The sequence below is a fragment of the Anguilla anguilla genome, chromosome 12 (genome assembly GCF_013347855.1).
Source record: "Anguilla anguilla isolate fAngAng1 chromosome 12, fAngAng1.pri, whole genome shotgun sequence".
In the NCBI taxonomy this organism is placed as follows: Eukaryota; Metazoa; Chordata; class Actinopteri; order Anguilliformes; family Anguillidae; genus Anguilla; species Anguilla anguilla.
The window spans coordinates 19,266,365-19,288,368 of record NC_049212.1 but is presented as its reverse complement, the minus strand read 5'-3'; the positions used below and the strand labels follow the sequence as shown (position 1 = coordinate 19,288,368).

General features: G+C 41.6%; 1 protein-coding gene and 1 pseudogene across 3 annotated transcripts; both read right to left on the bottom strand.

Moving 5' to 3' along the window:
* Positions 1–699: 699 nt before the first annotated feature.
* LOC118209474 lies at positions 700–4,965 on the bottom strand (annotated as a pseudogene).
* A 9,416-nt stretch (positions 4,966–14,381) lies between these two features.
* On the bottom strand, positions 14,382–19,397 carry LOC118209453 (extracellular calcium-sensing receptor). 3 transcript variants are annotated; one of them, XM_035384766.1, is made up of 6 exons: positions 19,168–19,397; positions 18,748–19,036; positions 17,399–18,226; positions 16,485–16,709; positions 15,994–16,117; positions 14,382–15,917 (listed from the first exon to the last, which is right to left on the bottom strand). In XM_035384766.1, exons 1-6 carry the CDS (start codon positions 19,383–19,385, stop codon positions 15,019–15,021), a joined length of 2,583 nt encoding a protein of 860 aa, XP_035240657.1. In that variant the 5' UTR covers positions 19,386–19,397; the 3' UTR covers positions 14,382–15,018. The 3 variants fall into 3 exon arrangements, with proteins under 3 accessions (XP_035240657.1, XP_035240658.1, XP_035240659.1); XM_035384767.1 differs by having other exon boundaries at positions 18,748–19,005; positions 19,168–19,255; XM_035384768.1 differs by lacking the exon at positions 19,168–19,397 and having other exon boundaries at positions 14,383–15,917; positions 18,867–19,000.
* Between the last annotated feature and the right edge of the window lie 2,607 nt (positions 19,398–22,004).

Genomic DNA, 22,004 nt, shown 5'->3' with positions numbered 1-22,004 from the left:
GTCAGGCAGGCAGCACATTTCAACCATAACTCCAGAGCAGGGTTCGAATTACGGGGGGATTGGGGGGGTCTGACCCCCCTAATTAAGACTTGGGCCACCCCAAAAAGAAGTAAAAACAACAGTTCGGGGGTGTCAAAATATTTATATATCCTTCTTACCCGTAATCATAAATATTACAATATATTTCCCATCAGTGGCATCACTAGGGTTGGTGTCTAGTGACGCCACTGATGGGAAATATATTGTAATATATTATTCGAACCCCGCTCCAGAGCCCCTCTGCAGCTCCCAAAGAAGTAAGACTGACTCTGCCTGCCCTCCAGTAACAGCATGCAGGCTTTGCTTCTTCTAAATCAAGTTCTAATCTTGTTACTTTGGTGAATTTTCAGTGAGCACTGAACAATTGCACAATGTACACGAAATGCAGAAAACCCAAACATTCTGATTCCTTTATTGGTGGTGTGAAATTCCAATAACATTTAACATACATTCTACATAAAATAATCCATCAATATTACTGATATTTCTTCATGTGCTTCAGAGAGATTTTGATGGCATTTTCCCCATCATGTGCTTTTTTGTATTTTGCTCAGGCCGAAACAATATTATGAAGCATTTAGGGACAAAAATGCAAACGATCAAACCAAAGCTGGAAGCCAAAATTGCAAAGATCTCCACAGCTACAGTGAACTTTCCAGGTGAGCTGACATATGCTGGTATAAAGGTGATCCAGACTGCACAGAATATGAGCATGCTGAATGTGATGAAATTGGCTTCATTGAAATTATCAGGCAGCTTGCGAGCCAAAAAAGCTAAACCAAAACACAATATAGAGAGGAGCCCAATATAACCCAATACAGCCCAGAACCCCACTGCTGATCCTACATCACATTCTAGAATGATCTTTTCTTTGTAGTGTTTCATGTTCTTGTTGGGAAAAGGAGGGGATATTGTTAACCAAAGCAGACAAATAAGGACCTGTATGAGAGTGAAAGCAAGAACACTCAGTCTCTGCTGGGGAGGCCCAAACCACTTCATAATATTCCTACCTGGAAGTGTAGCCCTGAAGGCCATTAACACTACTACTGTTTTTCCCAAAACACAGGAGATGCAGAGGACAAAGGTGATCCCAAATGCAGTGTGGCGCAGCATACAGGACCACTCAGAGGGTCGGCCGATGAAGGTAAGAGAGCAAAGGAAACACAGTTTCAATGAAAAGAGCAGCAGGAAACTCAACTCAGAGTTGTTGGCTTTCACAATGGGAGTGTCCCTGTGTCGGTAAAACACAGCAGCCACTGTGATGGCCATGCACGCCCCAGTCACCGAACAAGCTGCCAGGATGATCCCCAGAACCTCATGGAAGGACAAGAACTCAACAGGCTTGGGTACACATTTATCCTTCTCAGCATTCGTCCAGTAGTCGGTTGGACAGGTGATACAATCCAAGGAATCTGCACAATAGAGAAAACCTCATTGTTCAGGAGTGTGCAGAAGAGGTCAGGGCATGAAAAATAGGTCCTGAAGGCTGTGGGAATTAAACATGTGACTGTAGTTTTTTTGCATTGTCTTGCCTAAGCTCATTAAGTTGCAGGTGTGTCCCCCAACATGTTGTCATGAACATGCCTTCAAAGTACAATATACATATTCAGAATTTTTTAAGCTAAATGTAATATAGTTAATGTGCTACATAGAGTTAATTATTCCTGCTTCTCTGTACCTGTAGTATTGCTGATTTCTCCCTCAGCACAAGGCACACAGTCGTAGCAGCAGACAGGCCTTCCTCTCTGCACAGCCTTCCGAGTGCCTGGGGGACAGCTCTCACTGCACACTGACACAGGCACCTTCACACAAATATGAGAGCAATAGACATGGAGCCAACACTGACATACCACCATATCTGTCTAAAATCTGTCTAATGAAATCACATTTGAATGTGAAATTACCTGTAGCTGGTCACCTGCCCAGGTAATGTTCTTGTTCATGATCAACACCTGTCCATCTGGAGCAGATGCATCATAGTGACCCACAGTAACAAACTCCATGTGCCCATCCCTCATCACCTGCCAGTTCACCAACTCATAAGTAGCCACTGGATCCCCATTGGCATCGAAGGAGACTTTGTACCCATTCCTGGAGAAGTTCACTTTTCTCAGGTGCTCCATGACCTGATGAGAGGTAGTCACAGGGTTGATAGTACACCTGTCAGTAACCAGCTCAACTTCCACTCAACCTCCATGTTAACCATCCACAAAGTTCTCCCCAATAACCACATCCTCACAGTCTCAGCAGTGATATGTCCCTTCTTTAGGTTCTAATGGCTTGCATAAAAATGAGCAGGTCTTTCAGAGTCCACCTCAGTGCATTCACCATGTAAATATAACCAATTCTGCTGATTGATAGCGATTTAAGAAGTGACTGAAAGCTATATTATTATTGAAAGATTGTGTAATGGACTGTTTACCTGGTGTGGCCCAACTCTGAGATTTGTGTTGCAATACAGTGGAGTGTTAGGTTCGTCTGTGCAGATGATTCTGTGTATGGCATGGGCTATTGCATAAACAGCCTTGTATACCATGTTGGAGATGCGTAGCTCAGATGTGTCTGTGTAGGTATTCTCCAGATCTCGCAGATTCTGGTTTCCATCGCATGTTTTCTTGGCCGCTGAGGTCTGACTTCCCCCCAGGCTGCAGCCGAAAACGCTCTCCCAGAACTCTGTGAGGAGTGGTGAGTGGGAAACCTGTGCTGGCCCCAGGTCCAACAGGAAGTCTCGCAGCCCTGGAATGACTGAGCGAGGAATACCGAAGCCAATAGCACCGGCAAACAGACGGAACTGCAGCATCTTGCGGTCAGTGACCCAGGCCTCACTCCCAATCCACTGTAGCGGGACCATCAGCCTGCCTTCCAGCTCCGAAAGTAAGACCAGCATATCGCCCGAGGTAATGAACGCCACAATGATGCGGGCCGTGGACCTGCTGATGACCTCTGCCACACGTCGCACTTTTGCACGGGAGTTGGTCTTGTAGAGCGCCTCTGAGTACTCCACACAGATGCCCTCTGCCTGTGCGGCCTGCAGGAAGGCGGCCATCCCGTTGTTCCCATAGTCTGTGTTGCTTCGCACCGCCCCAATCCAAGTCCAGCCAAAATGCTTGACTAGTCTAGCCAGGGCAGCTGCCTGGAAATAGTCACTGGGGATGGTCCTGGAGAAGGTGGGGTACTGCAGCTTGTCACTAAGACAGGCACAGGTAGCAAAATGGCTCACCTACAGCTCCGTGAAAGGAAAGATGCACATTTTAAACAGTAAATGCAACTTTATTCTAACTAAGAATATTAGTCAATCAATATATCTGTCTACATACCTACTTACATATCTGTCTTGTCCGCACTAATACACTAGCACTGTGCACAAATTCATGTAGCCATTCAGCAAATTCAAAGTCTCTTGTAGGAGAAATCTTGAATGCAAGAAATATTAAGACTAAATTCTGTAAAGATGTCTATTTACAGAAACAGAAGTAAGACTGAATTGCCATGAAAGCAGCCAACTTATTATCCAGAAATATTTTCCATGTCTCTGTTGGATACTTAAAGATGTAATATAAACACAATAACCTCTATATTAATAGTTTATCTATATATTTATTCAAAATACATTTTTGAATGCAGGATTATTATATCATAATAATATCATGTAATTTGTCTGCAAAAAAATACAATGGGGGACTGGACAGGAGGAGCTTACCAGTGGGATGCCAAAGAGTCCGAGAATTCTGGACATGGCGATGGAAACAGTGGAGCTAGAGTCGCCCACAACAGCTTGCACAGTGGCAGACTTTGAGCAGGACTGGTTGGGAAAGAAGATGGGTTCAATGCCATTAGCCAGCTGTAACGCTACCTTCACAGCCACTGGCACAGAAGCACAGGAGTCATGGATCTGGTAGCCCAGAGTTACACCTGGCAGGAGCTCTGAACTGTTGTTGATTTCCGTAATGGCAAAAATCATGGTTCTAGCAAAGCGCAGTTCCCGGAAATCCAAACTGTTGTGAACAACAATATGAAGAGTCACAAAGATTGACATAAACATAACAGAATATGCAACATGGTGTGAAATGAATGACATGAATTTAAATGATAGATTGTTGTTTTATTTAATGAGACGTTTCAATTTTTGATTAAAATAATAGAGGAGAATTATGTGAGCTCATCATGAAGATCAACAGATAATTGTAGAAAGTAATCTTGGTATTGGGGTTATGATAAATATTCCAAGCTCATTTATATATTTTATTATTTATTTCACCTCTAGAATTTGTAGAATGTATTTCTAAAGTAGCATAATTATCTCTTTGTCAGTATATGGCAGCTATAAGACCATACAATACCTTAACTTGATGGTGAAAATGATGGAAAATATATATTTTGATAAAAATGAAACAACCAAAATTAAATGAAATGTGAAGTGTATCTTGTAAATTATTTTTCACATTATAAAACAATGAACATGCATTAAACAAAAAAAAAACAGGCCTGTCTTTTAGGATGTAAGAGTAATCATGATATAATAAATATTTAGCCATTTAAATTACATTACATTACTCTATATTTAGAAATTGATCTAAATAATAAACTTCACAACATTAGACAACATTAGACAACATCACACAGCTTATATTCATTTTTATGCATCTCCAGAATCTGAACATGACTATTGTGGCCTCCACATTGTACAATGCTCTTCCTCTCTTCACTGACCTCCCCGTACACTGCGGCGCTTTGGGTCGGCTGGTGTAGTTGTTCTCATTGGTGATGAATTTGTAGTGGATAATAAAAACGCCTCCGATCACAAAGTCCCCAGGTTCGGAGAATGAAGCAGGCCTGGGGGTCCCCTGCAATATGCACCCTGACTTTCCCTTTGCCAGGATGAGATCTCCAGCCATCAGTGCCAGAACCAGCATGGTCCACATCACCTCCATGCTTTCATGACAGGATGTGGTGCACTCTCTCATGTTTAAATACCCTCATGAAGCACAACCCCCTGAGCTCATGGAGACGAAGAGGCATTCCCTTCTTGGGGAAAAACATGTAGAGGTGTGGCGATGTATTATTTACAAGATGACCAACTGTCATGATTTAATTTTTAAAATCTTGTCTCCGATCCTCTGATGAATTCTCTTCTCACCACATAGGCACAGTATACCATGTACTATAGCAAAACTGTGTGTTGTAAACTCACAGACACATTTAAAAAGCTCCCTGAAATGCAGCAATAATTAGAGTAAACAGAGTCAACTTTGTCTTGTTTCACAAGCATTAAGGTGCCAGGTTCCGCCTCAGATGGTGGTTGCCTCAGCAGGAGTTCATTTGTAAATAAATGATAAAAATCAAACTATTGTAGTGACCTTTTATTTTTGGGGGTTTCAATTATGCAATGTTTAGTTTATACTCCAAAACCAAATGTTTAAATTTAGAATACAAACTAAGCACTTAGGTAACACTTTTTAAACACATGGACACATGGTTGAAGAAGAGAACTAGGGGGGTGCAGAGCGCACCGGGTGACACCAACAGAGGGGGGTGACACCAAAATGACTGGTAATAATTTTTTTGTACAGTGTTTTGTGCAGCGACAGGTTGATACAGCTATGCAGTTTGCAGTTTACTGCCAGTTGAGTTAATTAGCGGTATTAATGTGATGAGAAGCGATTTGTCATTTGAATGTATAACACGCAATTCCTTGTGCCCACTCTCACCAGCATTTTTTTTTTTTTTTGCTTCAGATTTGACATCAACCCATTTTTTTTACTTCATCAGTTGTGCAACCTTCTCCGGATACAGCGTTCACTGAACGAGCATCCCATGCATCTTTTTTGTGTTATTTTATATCCACTACTGACACTACTAAATATGACGGGTCGTTTGCTGTTCACTTTCTGCAGCAGTACCTCCACTTCAGAACTACTGAAGTTATTCTTATGTTTGGAGTCTGGTGCTCCACTGTCTTTAGATTTTCGTTTGGGCAATCTTGGCTTCTCTCTCAACTTTTCTTTTCAATTTCTGTGTGATTTCTGTGTGTGCACATGGCCCTGCAGTCTCATGTCCTTTTATGGGGATTGGTAGGGCGTTTACCTATGCTAATTAGGAGCAACTGGCACGCGCTTTCAGATTTTTATAAGAACACGGTTGTGAACAATTCTGCGGCTTAGAACACGTCATGAATCTGACGTAGACTTTTCTCAGGACCTTTCTCAAAAACAAATTTAAGAAAAAACTTAGGAAGATATTGGTGAATGAGGCCCAATGTTCTTGTTAGCTAAGGGACGATATAACCTAAATGCTGGGTTACAGAGAACAATGGGCATTCCATTAACCCAGATATTACCCACTAAATCTGATCTGAATGGGGCTTTAATTACATATATTAATAAACATTTAATGACACTGCATTGTCTCCTGTAGGCTACTCACAACTTGTGTCTCTATATCGTCCTTTAGCTAACAAGAACATTGTCGTTAGAAGGCATAGGAAGTGTATGGGTTTTGTATTCAAAGTGACCGATCATACCAGTGAAAACATTAGCATAAATCTCCACCTCATCCCCGCCCCCATACTGACAAAAATCAACGCTACTCTGCGTGAGGAGAAAGTGGCTCTTCGCGAGCGAGGAGAAATACTTTGCGAGCGTGTAGAACCAGCTCACGCGCGGCTCATTGTTTTACTCTCGGTGTTGAAATTTGCGTGCGTGAAAATGGTTTTGTGCTCGCGCAGTGAATATCTGCGCACGCGCGGCTGCTTGTTTTACTCTCGGTGTGGGAATTTTCACGCGTGAAAGGGGTTCTGATTATTGGCATTAAATTGACGCCATACCTCTGGGTATCCTAACCTGCAGCGAGCTGCTGAACGCATGTGGATATTGTGAGGGGGTGGCACCTCACACGCATTGGCTCTTTGAGTTAATTGTCCCTGATGAGGGTCAGGTGTGGGAGTCCTATATCTAGCCCCTCAGCTAGATATAGGACTCCAGGGTTCAGCGCAGACTCATTGTTTGTCATGCTCTAGGTGTGTAGGGGTGTAAGAATCCACAGAAGTTACCGCATCAGTCCTATCTGTGAGATTTGACCACCATTTAGTTTCTTCTATGAGCTGATTCACTTTTAGTGCTTTGGAGGACATTTTGCCCTCGTCTCTTTCATTTACCTTCTCCGACCTGCCGGGCTGCGAGTGTCATTTTCATTAGTAGGTTACTCCACTCTGTTTTCCTATTAGGTTTTTCCTATTTGCCGTGAATAATCTCCCCACGGCAGCACCTTCCTATCAGTGGAATTATCATGGAGTAATAGCAAATACAACCTCCCTGCGTTTTTAGATTCAGGTGCGGCTGATTTTTTTACCCTGCGTTTTTAGATTCAGGTGCGGCTGACTGCTTTATTGATTCGACCCTGGCCCGAAATCTGAACATGCCTATATCTCCCCTCCAATATCCACTTGACATCACGGCATTGGATGGTTGACCTTTGGGTTCAGGGAGGTTGAAAAAATCACTGGCCACATTAAAACTCGCACTGACAACCACTTTGAGAAGATGCAGTTTTTCCTTATTGATTCACCTGAGTTACCACTGGGACACCCATGGCTTTCGAAGCACAATCCTCGTATGAATTGGAGTTTGGGGTCGGTGTTGAATTGGGGTCCTAAGTGTGCTTCTCATTGTGTTGACCCCGACTCGGTTCAACTCAGTCCTTTGTCCCTCAAGTTCCCTGTCGCTATGAGCTCTTCATCTCTCGAGTTCCCCAGTCCCATTATGGATACCCCTCTTGTCTCTCCTGCTCCTGGAGTCTCCTTCCCTTCCGAACCCCGCAGGCTCTCGACTCCTGTGTCTCTTGAGTCCCCTGCCCCTTCTGATACTACCTCTCTCGAGTCTATGGGTTCTCCCGCTCTCATCAGGGTCCCTGTTGAGTACGCTGAACTTAGCAAAGTATTTAGTACACAGAAAGCCTCCGTCCTACCTCCCCATAGACCCTACGATTGTGCTATCGACCTCCTCCCGGGCACTACACCATATAGGGGCCGTTTGTTTTCTTTGTCGGGACCTGAAACTACCGCTATGAAAGTTATATTGACGAGGCTCTAGCCGCTGGTTTCATTCGGCCCTCTACATCTCTGGCGGGGGCTGGATTTTTATTTGCGGGGAAGAAAGACGGGGGACTTAGACGCAGCATCGGGCCTCAATAAAATCACGGTGCAGAACCGCTACCCCCTCCCCCTCATGTCCACAGCTTTTGAGTGCCTGCGGGGGGCGTCCATCTTCACCAAGCTGGATCTCAGAAACGCCTACAACTTGGTGAGCATACGTGAGGGGGATGCATGGAAGACTGCATTCAACACCCCTAGGGGGCACTATGAATATCTTGTCATGCCCTTCGGTCTTTCGAACTCTCCTTCAGTCTTCCAGGCGCTAGTAAACGGCATGCTCAGGGACATGCTCAAACTATTTGTTTATGTGTACCTGGATGACATCCTGATTTTTTCCAAAAACCTATCAGGAGCATGTGTCTCACGTCAAACTAGTACTGCAGAGGTTGTTAGAACACAATCTCTATGTCAAGGCAGAGAAATGCGTGTTCCATGCCTCCACGGTCAGCTTTTTGGGGTACATTGTGTCACAGGGCAGTGTGCAGATGGACCCCAGCAAGGTCAAGGCAGTACTGGAGTGGCCTCCGCCTGACTCCGTCAAACAGGTTCAGCGGTTTCTGGGCTTCGCAATTTTTTACCAGTGCTTCATTAGGGGGTTCAGCTCTGTTGGTGCCTCCCCTCGGTTCAGTTGGTCCCCGCAGGCTGAAAAGGCCTTCACAGAGCTGAAAGGGAGGTTTGCCACCACGCCCATCCTCATTCACCCGGACCCTTCTCTGCCCTTCATCGTCGAGGTCGATGCCTCTGACGTAGGGGTTGGGTTGAGGTCACCGTTTTGCAGTTTTGTCAATCACATGGATTCCCACAGATTGCGTCAAATCTGCAAAAGGGAAACCAGAACATGAAAAGAGACAAATCCAAATAATTTTTTTATGGTTATAAGACTTGTAATGGTTGTAACATCTGCGTATAGAATGTAAATATGATTATATGACATACATATAGAAGGGTATAGAAGATGTGAAACCTGGTTTCCACCTCACATATGATTAGTAACGGGCCAACAAATGAAGTTAAGCCTACAGAAAATCAAGATTGGCTGAAAAAGGTTTCTTTACTCTTCTCAATTGACATAACTAATAAACAAAATGACTTAATATTTAAAACATGATGAAACCACGACTCATCCAATCTAACTAATGCAAATTATTTCTACTTTTTTTTTTGAAAAGGCTTTAATCATGCATGCATTGCATGGGAAAGCCCCAAAATTAGCAATATGCTAGGCTACGATTTACACCGTAAACCTGGTCAGAGCAGGCGGGTGGCCAGGGTGCAAATTTCACACCAGACAGACCATAAAATAGCTATGAGCTGCACCAAAATTGCAGTCTGCTTCTCGATCTTGACTTGCACACCCCCAGCAGCAACTCTTCCCACTTCAGCTCACAGAGAGTCAGGAAATCACCAAACGGCTCAGTTGCCTCAAAATCCATGACGAAAATACTATTTCGCCAGTGCAACATCAACATGCTACACGCACAAAAATAGAGCCCTGAATGCAAACTTGCAGCTTGTATCTTAGCTATGTTTTAATACCTTGTGTGTCTTTGTGTTATTTCCATTCTGTGGGTTTTACTGCCCTTACTACTCGAAAGCAAATTGATGTAGGGTTAAGGTAATTCATCAAGGTTATTAGTGTGGTCAAATCATAACCACAAAATTCCCTACCTTTCACCCTTCAGAACATGCAAAAGTGGTCAGCTTATCAGGTCTTTTTAGCATGTTTTTATATCCACTGTAATGTGTGATAGAGAGGAAGTGGCATTTTTGGCACTGTTACGACACTCACCTGCATTACAATAACCAGTTGTATGCTATCAAACATAACACAAAGCCACATCAATAATAACCACAAGCTGAAAGAAGACACAGTTAAGCACAAAGTGATATATAAAAGGCAAGAAGGCATTTATTATACATCAAAGCAAAGATTAAGATCCATTTGTCCTAAAAATGTTCTAAGCATATATACAGGTTCAGCGCCGGTTGAAGGATCTCACTGGGCAGGTAGATGTAAACCATGTCAGAGTTGAAGATGGTCCTCTCTCTTACAATGTGTGCTCTTCTCTAAAATAACTTTCTAAAACTAAAAAGTAACACAAAGTCTACTATTAGTGGCTACTATTAACTCATCATAGAAAAGTTTGTTAGCCAAGATTGTGCTGTCAAGTTGTGCAGATTGCAGACAACAGACAACGTGTACTGTAGAAAGTAAGAAACTCTGAGCTGTAGACCAAGACCAACAAAAAAAAAATGCACATAATCAATATATAGTCTGGCACCTTTCTAATAACACTGAAGTAATTGAGGGATACAAAGTATATTGAAAGCAGGTGTTTTTGCACTCGTGTGATTTCTCAGCTAAGATCCCATTATGCTCATAATTGTATACAAAAATGCTAGACAGGACAAGTTTCCTGATATTCTGGCTACCATCACTTAAAGAAGAGCTTTGAATTAAGGGCAGCTGTTGGGGTATGTTTAGTGGGATCTTTTAAGCAATTTAGATTGCTGAACTTGCAGGTGTTTCACGAGGAACAGTGGCTTACGTGATGTTGGCTTTAAAAGTTTTAGAGACAGACATCATCGTATAGGTGCAACTGTGTTTAAAAGCGCATACTGCTTGACACTGATGTCTGTTCATTAGTTCAAGATGAGCAAATAAATTGAATACAGATATCAATTTGTCATGAGCAGGCAATTTAATTTTGAACAGTATTTTTGGCAGTGCCTCTCACTTCTATTATGGCTGCTGAATACATACCACAGCCCACCAAAAAAAGGGAATATGTACCTAACAACCAATTGAAGTACCACATCCTCTACTTGTTACCACTTACATTCCACGTGATCACTTTAACTGGACTGTTGTACTGAGGAGTGTTTCATGCTGACATAAGTGATTAATGCTGTGTTTCTAGTAAGTGTCAAATTTGTGTGTCAACTGCATAGCACAGCAGAGAATCTGACTACCTTCAAACGCAGATTAAAGACTCATCTCTTCAGGCTGCACCTCTCCCCACCCCTCCCTAGCCTATAGTTTAGCTCAATGTACCTAGTTAGGCTAATACGATCACGTTAGTTTTTATCTGGCAGGATTGTTTTTGTCTGATTCTGATTAGGCAAATGTGATTTCAGTGCTAGTTTGTACTTGGCAGGATTGTTTGTTTGTTTGTTTGCTGAACAGGTTACTCTACAGGGTTGGAGTCCTGATCTATGTGGTCACTTCTGGCACTACGATCTTTACTTAACTCTAGTATGTTTCTTCTGCACCTCTGCACCTTGAACTAATGTACTTGTTGTACGTCGCTCTGGATAAGAGCGTCTGCTAAATGCCTGTAATGTAATGTGATGCATAGCTCAATCAGCCTCATGGATCTCAATGAGCTTCTGCCTGGTGTAAAGGTGACTATAGAAACCGGTTTTATTTAACTTGCACTGTTTCACATAATTCATAAATAAATCATGTGGCAAGTGCTAATTTTATGCTCAGAAAATAAGCCTTGTACACCCCTTCTGTTAGATGGAGAAGGGCTGGTGGATAAACAATAAACAGCATCTGATCATGCTGTGTTTCTTTGAATCCCAGGGAGAAATCTGCTAGCTATCTGTGGGAGTCCCTTTCTGAAGTCAAATTCACACAGGGCTTTTCAATCAAATGAATACAAAACAAAAACAAGTCTCCCCTCCCAACAGAACAAGCCAAAAACAGCTATTCCCTCCCAGCCCTGAAAAACAAACACCCCCAGCATGATGATGATGTGTATCATTAGGCAGGCAGTAAACTTCAGCCATACCTCCTGCGCCCCTCTGCAGCTCCCAAAGGAGTAAGACTGACTCTGCCGCCCCTAGAGCAACAGCACTCTGCAGACAGGCTTTGCATCTTCTAAGTGTTCTAAAACTTCTAAATTAAGTTCCAGTTACTTTGGTGCATTTTCAGTGAGGACTGAACAACTGCATTATTTACACAAAAGCCAGAAAACACAAGCTCTCTGATTCATCAATACATTGGTGGTATTTCATCAATTGGTAGTATTTCAAATATTGGGGGTATGAAATCACCCAATGGTCTGTGGCTTCAGTTAAGTTAATATTAGAGGTAAAAATGTGGACCTCAGAGATATTTACAGACTTATGCTTTTTACTTTAAGAAATAAACAGCGGCAGAATAACATAACAGACATTCTAAATACAATCATCCATCAATATTACTGAAATTTCTTTCTGTTCTTCAGAGATTTTTATGCCATTTTCCCCATCTCATGCTTTTTGGTATTTTTCTCAGGCTGAAGCAATATTATGAAACATTTAGGAACAAATAATCAGACCAAAGCTGGAAGCTAAAATTACAAAGATCTTCACAGCTACAGTGAAGGCCATTAACACCACTATTGTTTTTCCCAGAACACTAGATATTGAGAGGACAAAGTTGATGTCAAACCCAGTGTGATGCAGCATACAGTCACCACTCAGAGGGCTGGTCGAGGAAGATAGGAGAGCTAAGGAAACAGTTTCAGTAAAAAGAGCAGCAGGAAACTCAGCTCTGAGTTGTTGGCTTTCACAATGGGTGTGTCCCTGTGACTGGATGGCCATGAAGGCCTGTGAACAAGCTGCCAGGATAATCCCCAGAACCTTGTGAAAGGACAAGAACTCAACAGGCTTGCATACATATTCGTCCTTCTCAGCATTCATCCAGTAGTCGGCTGGGCAGGTGACACAGACCAAGTAATCACAAAATTAGATGCACAAAAGAGAGAGAACCTCATTGTTTAGGAGTGTGCAGAAGAGGTCAGGGCAAGGAAAAGAGAGCCTGAGGGCGGTTGGATGAAACATGGGTCTGATGCAAGTTTTCTGCTTCAAGTCTTTACACCTAAATTAAACTCATCAGCATTGTCTGGAATTAACACATGGAGTGTCCCCCAATTTGTGAGAGCCTGCAAAGTCCATTGAAATATATTCAGAATTTACTTATGCTAAATGCAATATAGTTAGTAGAGTAAATTATTCCTGCTTCTCTGTACCTGTGACATTGCTGATTTCTCCCTCACCACACAGTCATAGCAGCAGACAGGCCTTCCCCTCTGCACGGCCCTCAGAGTGCATGGGGGACAGCTCTCACTGCACTCTGACACAGGCACCAAATATCACAGTGATTGACAATGGAAATAACATATTGTGCTGACTGAAAGGGATTTAAGTGACTGACTGCTTTGAATATTTTGTTGTTGCATTTTAGATAGCAGGTTGTGTATTGCAGGTTAAACTGTTTGAATTATTATTTGAAATTTACACTGCAGTATTCAATGCTCTGTAAATTAGGGCATTAGCCAAATATTATTATTATTATTATGCAGCTTGAATGCTTCAGTGTAGGGATTCTGCAGATCTTGCAGATTCAGGTGTCCATCGTATGTTTTCTGGCTCACTGTGGTCCTAATGGCTCACAATTTTGAATGAAAGAATTTATTGTTTAATTATTTTTGATAATTTATCGGAACATGCACTGCAGGACTGGGCAGGAGGAGCTCACCTGGGTGGATGCTGAACGGTCCAAAAATTCAGGACATGACAATGGAGAGTGTGTAACCAGTTTTGTCCAGAACAACCCTTATTTCTTAAATTCCACATCATCACTTCAATTGAACTATTGTACTGGAGAGTGTATCATGCTGACATATGTGTCAAATGCTGTATGTCTAATAAGTGCTGTCAGAAGTGGAGAGATTTTTCTGTAAACTGTATTGCTCAATGAGTCTGAACACTGCTGGCTGTGAAGGAGGTGACAATAGTAAACTTGTTGATTTTACTTGCAGAGCTTCACTTAATTCCCAAATGAATTATGTGCGGCAGGTGTTAATTTTATGCTCATAAATCAAAGGCCCTGTACACCCACCTGTTAGATGGAGAAGGGCTGGTGGATAAACAATAAACAGCATCTGATCATGCTGTGTTTCTTTGAATCCCAGGGAGAAATCTGCTGGATATTTGTGAGGGTTCCTTTCTAAACTTACATTCACACAGGGCTTTTCTCCTCCGCAGCTCCCAAAGGAGTAAGACTGCCACTGTCTGCCCTCCAGCAACAGCAGTCTGCAGGCAGGCTTTGATCTCCACGGCATCTGTCTGTAACCAATTACCATGTGCCAGTCAGTGTGCCCAGCTTTGCCATGAGGAATAATCACAGTGTCAGTCCCATCATTATAGTACACTGTTCAAAAACTGTTTTTATTTCATCACCCTTGTGTTCCCCAGGAGCATGTTCATACATGTATTTAATTAGAAACCTGGATGAAAACCAAAACCAATTATCTCACGTGTAAACAAGTGCACTCACAGTTTTAACAATCAAGATACTGTGGGTCTTTTTCAATTTTTTTACATTAAGGCTAAATAAATGTAAAATGTAGGACTAAAGAACTCTCATACATGAACTTCGGTGATTTGTTTCTATACATCTTGCATTTTTATTAGACCGGAAATGATCACTTGTATATCTCATAGGAATCCAACAGTTGGATGAAGGGTGGAAGTTTTAAGTACAGCTGATTTTTTAAGTACAACTGCTTTTATTTCAAATTAAGCAAGATTGGGGCTGCTTATTACACTGTGTATTACTGGTTAGAATACAATAAAAAAATCTAATAATTGGAAGGACCATAAGATTTGTGTTTGTGTTGTTTATTGTTTGAACACCATGCAATACTAAAATAAAAATGAAAAATGTGTACATTCTTGTATATTCCACGTTATATTATTTAATCTCAAGCATACCTTGCAGACATGGTTTTTATTGACAATAAAAAACTACATTTTTAATTATTTTAAATTGGTGACTATCTATCCTTTCCCATCAGATGCTGTTTGGTATTTTTTTGTGGTTTCAGTAAAATTATGTAACATTTTGGAGTAAATAAGCACAGCAGTAGGCCAAAACTAGATGCTAGAATTGCAAATATCTCCACAGCTACAGTGAACTTTCCTGGTGAGCTGACATAAGCTGGTACAAAGGCGAGCCACACTGCACAGAAGATCAGCATGCTGAAGGTGATGTATTTGGCCTCATTAAAATTGCCTGGCAGTTTTCTGGCCAGAAAGGCCAGAATAAAACACAGAGCAGCCAGGAGACCAATGTATCCCAGAACACACCAGAAGGCCTGTTCAGAACCCACACTACACTCCAGGATTATTCTGGACCGGTGGTACTGACTGTTTTTGTTTGGGAAAGGGGGAGCAGTGATTAGCCACACTGCACAGATTATCACTTGTATAAAGGTGCAGGCTGAGATGATGAGTCTCTGTTGTTTGGGTCCCAGCCATTTCATGAGGTTGTTTCCAGGCCTGGTGGCTGTAAAGGCAGCCAGCACCACCAGAGTCTTCCCCAGGATACAGGAGATGCAGAGTGAGAAAGTGATGCTGAAGGCAGTATGGCGCAGCATGCAGGACCATGATGTAGGCTCTCCAATGAACACCAGCGCACACAGGAAACACAGAGTCAGAGAGAGCAGGATGAAGAAGCTCAGCTCTGAGTTGTTGACTTTTACAATCGGAGTGTTCCTGTGGTAGAGGAATACTGCCAAAACAGCAACGGTGAGGCAGGCTCCCACTACAGCTATTACAGTCAGGGTCAGTCCCATTGCATCATGGGAGAGGTACTCCATCGCTTTGGGTATGCATTCAGTTCTGGCTGCATTGGACCAGTAATCTTCAGGACAAGATGTGCAATCTATTGAATCTGAAGACAAAAAGGCAGAGTAACATTTATTATTTAAAAAAGGAGAAAGATTTAGTGTGAAGAGTGGCCTTCTCACCTGTCGTATTACTAATCTTCCCGCTGTCACATGGTACACAGTCAAAGCAGCACAGAGGCTCCCCACGACGGACAGCCTTCCTGCTTCCTGGAGCACAGCTCTCACTGCACACAGACACCAACACCTGCATGAGGGATAACACAACCAGGTGTAGCTGGAGGTACATACATTTTTTTTTAGAATAATTAGAATAAAAGCAGATGCTTCATGGTTAGAAGGAAACTACTGGACACTGTCAAAGCAATTTCATTATTTTACCTATAAACATATTTCTGATGTACATTGCTTCAATTTTTTATATATAAGACACAGAATATAAGCTATTTAATTAGTAACATTGTAGCTTTCAAAGATATTGATCTTGTTGATTACCTGTTGATCAATGTAGAGTTGATGCTTTCACTTCAGATTTACACTTACCTCCACTTTACCCTACAGAACTTCAACAGATGGCATCGCATGAACTGAAATACACACTGTGTGCAGCTTGCCTCTCTCTGGTGGCCTGTCCACACAATCGCCTCCTCCTGGATGAATAGCTCCTTCCCAGGCTCCATTGCACCATCAAACCTTCCCACATTGACAAACTCAATATTTCCAGCTGAACCTCTTTGCCAGTTGATCACATCATATGATGGAATCGCATCCCCATTTGCATCAAAATTCACCTCCTCTCCAGAAATAGTAAAGGAGACCTCCTGAAGATAGTGCTGGAGCTTTGAAATGAGAATGGGAAAACTAATTTTAAAAGTGTGTAAAAGTGGATTGGTGCACAAATAAAAGTTTGTCCTATGAGCTTTTGTGTGGCTCATTCAGTTAAAGCACCACACTAGACTGTCTCTGCCAACTTTGGAAGCTCCTTAGGGTGATGCACAATTTCAGATTGCGTTACACATGGTATAGCAGGGCTCAGTTTAATAGGGATCCAGGATTCATCACTTTTTAGTGACCCCCGCTGGTCAAACGGGTGCCTGTGGACTGCATGTCAAAGGTGCATAAGAAAGGTCTTCCTCCAATTCCACTCTATGCAAGTTTAGTCGCAGTCTCCAAAGTTAAAAGAAGCAGCTGGCAATACCACATGTACCGGAGATCTCAACAGTCTTATTAGTGCATGACATTCCAAATTAGGGTGGGAATTGGACATGGTCAGCACCGCACTGAGCACCAAAAAATTCACATTAAAAGTTAATTTCCTATTGCATAAACACTGCCAATTATATTTTAATGTCATAATTGTTTGTCTCAAGGATATTTTTGCTCGCATTGTAAAATTCATAAATATATCATGTTACCTATAATATCAATCATGGCTATATTTGTCCAATAAACACAGTGAAATAAGCAGAGATACTGCCTTAAAGTGAACAATCTAATAACATGCTTGTGGTCATTTATATATAGTTACCTGCCATGGGTGAATGTTTGTAGCATCAGCACATGAGGAGTTGTGGAAGGGCCCTTTCCCAGGCTTACAGCTGATGAGGTTGTGCAGGGAGTGAGCGATGGCGTACACGGCTTTGTACACATTGTAGGAAATACGAGGGCTGGAGGTGTTCAGGTAGGCAGAGTGCTGCTCCTGCAGGGGCTCCAGCCCTGAACAGGGGGGCAGCTGGGAGGAGGCCTGGGTCCTGCTACTGGAGGGGTAGAGAGAGCAACCGTACAAAGCACCCCACAGCTCGTGCACCAAGGGGTTACTGGGGTACTTCCATGGGTTTACATTCATCAGGTAGTCTCTGAGACCTGGAATCTGCCCCTGCCGGATGGCAAACCCAATGGTACCTCCTAAAAATGGGTAGAACTCATTGCCTGTGAAAACTGATGCAGTTACCCAGGCTTCACTGGCAATCCACTGGATCCCTGTGATGTTTTGTTCCATGTAGTCTTTCAAAAAGGGGGTCATTTCTCCCTCAGCGGAAAAAACAACAACTACCCTTGCCGTGGAGTACTTCATTACATTGATGATTTCAAGTGCTTTGTTCCTATTGTAGAGTAAGGGGATCATTTGGTGGTAGGCTAAGCATACACTCGTATTTTTGATCTCCCTCAGGAGACCCTGCAGAGCAAATCTACCATATTCATGGTCACCGTTGATCACGCCAATCCATGTCCAGCCAAAACGCTGCAGAAGTTGAGCAATGGCTTTCACTTGGTAGTCATCATTAGGGATCACTCGGAAGAAAGTTGGGTACTCTCTCCTATTGCTCAGACAGGCACAGGATGAAAAATAGCTGATCTGGAAAAACAAAACCATTAGCTGAACATGATCATGATCATGATCATATTTTTCATTATTAATGGCAACAGACAAATATGATGAAGAGAGAAGGTGATAGCAAAGCAGCTGTATTTACTCAGTTTGTACAGATATAGAAATATATGTGTATCTGCTTGTATTTTTCATCTTTTTATTTAAAAAAAATGTATTTCTCATGTCAACTGTACTATCATCAAGAGTAAGAAAAGCAGAATAAATAAGATGGTTATATGTAATTGTGTAATGTGGGGTTCTATCATGATTTTAAATTTACTACACCTAGAACTCAAAACATCAAGCTTCATTTTAATATGAAATAATTTGTATATATTGTGAAACATGTTCATTTTAAGTCAAAGCTGCTTAACTAATAGAGTGAACAGCTATACAACCACTATATACCAATACACACACATCACAGATTAATTCACAGATTATAGAAATCTTAATACTCAAACTCAAAAAAGTGAAACAAACAAAGGCTCACAGATGACACACACCATTGGAATTCTGAAAGGCTGCAGAGTTCTGGAGACAACAATAGACTGTGCAGAACCAGATTCCCCAACCAGAGCCAACAGAGGAGATGCGCTGGAACAAACAGCAGCATGAACTTCACCTGGTCCATTGAGAACAGCTAGAGCTGCCCTTTGTCCTGTTAAAGGGTAGGCACAAGAGTCGTAGATCTTGTATCCCAGAGTGAAGTTAGGCAACAGGTCCTGACTCTGGTTGATCTCCTCAACAGCCAACCGCATGGTCTGTGCCCAACGGAAAGATCTAGGGTCAAATCTAGACAAACAACAATAGTCCTTTAAAATAAAAGTACAGTACAATGTCTATATATTTGTATTTGAAATTACTATTGAGCATGCATATATAGTGAGGGAAAATACAAGATAAGGGACAAATTATAAACTTACCCATTACATTGTACTGCACCAGGTTTGTAAGTCAAGTTCCTATCTGGCATCTCCATGTTGTATTGTAGGGGGAAAATCCCTCCAATTATGAAGTCTCCATCAGCCTGAAATCCTGGCTCATAGTAGCCCAACAGGGAACAGACTGGAGCAGCGACCAGGCTGGCAGGAATGACAGCAGAAAGGCAGACTAAGAGGGCCAATATCACGAGAGGAGTCATCTTCTGACAGACTGGCTCTTCACTCACAATGAGGAATGGCTTTTTATTTACATATTTATTTATGTTCTGCATCACATCAGCATCATCAGGAGAGCATGTGACATCAGTTTTCACTCCCAGTTGACAAAGGGCAGAGCACACAAAATACAGCAATGAAGTGAGTTTTCCATAATTTGTGAGTGTTTTGCTTGATTTATTTTAAAACCACATAAGGTAACCTTGGGGTTCCATTTGTAATTTTTTTTTTAACCCAAATCTCCTAGATTTGCATATGATCAAAATAAATATACTGTCTTTCTTTCATTCAATTTTTAATGCCTTAGCTGATTTATGAAGTGTTATATAAATCTTAATTCCTAAATAATGATTTCATAAGAAATGTAATATTTGAATTAAATATAAATGTTTTTAACAAAATAATATATTGTGTCAAAAATAAAATTGATCAAATATGTAATTTCTGATGTAATAATTTAGAGCAAATTAACACTAGAAAGGCCACAGCCAATGCCACTGGGCGTTTGAACTTTAAAATGACAATTACTCCTACACCGCAAATGCAATACCCTCCTTCTTCCACGACTTTTCCTAAATAGCTGGGCTTAAAATAACTGTGTTGTTCGAATAAAAAAGAATTGACTCAAAGAAATGCAGGCATTTTCAGAAAATCCCCCTGCCAGACAATAGGTAATGTGCTGATATCCAGGTGTGAATGGGTTGCTCTATCCTCCCACAAACAATTCAGCAACAGAATGACTGATGCTTTGATAAAAATTGCAGGGTCAAGCACTACCAACACTAATTTCGCACATATAATCATATATGTGCAAAAGCAATTATTCTCAATCACCATTGCCATAAATTGCTTTCCCCAGGTTAGTTTAAATGTCCAGGACAGAGAAATCTGAATTATTTGCTGTTGTGTTGTTTTAATACTTATTCTCATTCGCAAACTGCTCAGAAATATTAGAAAATGATTCTTGGGGGGGAAAACCCTGCATAAAAGCTTCTGCCAAAATTGGCTTGCTTTCCACCTTGACTAAATGGGAGGTTTTCAGTGGGCAGGCTTAACTGCGTGTTAGTTATGTAACAAAAATGCTAAGCCCAGTGAAATTCTTCCTACATGTAATATGTAAATGATGCTCTTGCCATTGGTTTGTGCAAGCAAGGCAGCTAAGCTGAAAATGCCTAAGCACTGCCTGTTCTCTGGATGCAGAGAAAGCTTTTCTTAAAAATGAAGAGACAAGAAATGAGTGTAATTTCTGGAGGCCACAGGCACTACAATATTGCAACAACCCATGCTGTTTTGCTGTATTTGCATTTCCCATTTTCGCCTGGAACAGAACAGACTCGCAGTGGATCGGTAAGTAGCTAGAGATAATTACATTGCTTTCAAGCTTAGACATGGAATCAAAGGCTTTCTTTATACACAGGCCTGGCAGGGATGTGAAGGCTTGTAGTTTCTGTGATATGGTTTTGGTGCTTTGGCCTCTTGCAAAACCTTCTTACCTTACTTATAATATGGGTTTTAAAAACTCAAACTAATAGCAAATACATACTTGAAGGCAAAATACAATCCTGTGGCAAACTCCACCAGACTCCCCCCCCCCTCTATCTCCACCACAAACAGGAAGTGTGCTTCAGACACAAGCAATTGAGCAAGAGCAGAAGAGCCACCAGAACATCTCAGACAAAGGCCAAAACAACTGGATAGACTTCCAGTAATTAATTTAATTGTAATTAATGCCAAAGGAGGCTATTCATAGGAAATTCATGTCTGGGATTATTTTTAAGTAAAACTAATTATTTTGTGTTATTTTAGGATAACATTGAAAAAAAAATGTTTGTACTTTGGTTTACTATTCAACAAATGTGAATATATTAATGGGATTCATCTCACTCGACCTAAAGTTTAAAAAAAATTAAAATAAAATACAAACAGCCTAATACTTTTAGCCTGTACTGTAGCTAACAACTATAACCTATGAATGTTGTTTATATTGCTAATAATGCACGTTTTAAACGTGTGTAAGAAATTAATTGGTACACAAATAAATGTTTGCCCTTTGGGCTGCTGCGTGGGTCATTCAGTTAAGGCCCACATTTTTAGCATGAATGCAGATTGCGCTGGTGCCGACTGCAGTTGGTAGCTCCATAGGGCGATGAGCAATTGCTGATTGCATCACGCAGCATATGGGGGGGGGGGGGGGCTCAGTTGGTTAGGAGACTGCATTTCATCGCTTTCTAGCGACCCCCACTGGTCAATTGGGTGCCCATGGACTTCATGCTGCATATGAAAGGTCTTCCTCCGACTCTACTCTATGCAAGCTTAGCTGCAGTCAGCAGTGTGAAAAGAAGCAGGCTGGTGATGCCATGTGTTTTGGAGGAGAACCACGATTGCCTAACCTATCCCAAATAGTTAATGAGGTTTGTGCATGGGGGTGCGATGGCTGCAGTTGCAGGTAACTGGACATTTCAAATTAGGGTGGGATTTAGACATGGTCAGGCCAGTGTTGATATGGAACCCCAAGAGTGCAATAATCATTTGATAAATTAATGAATGAATGCATACATAAATAAATAAACAAATAAATAAATAATCTAAAAACAAATACATAA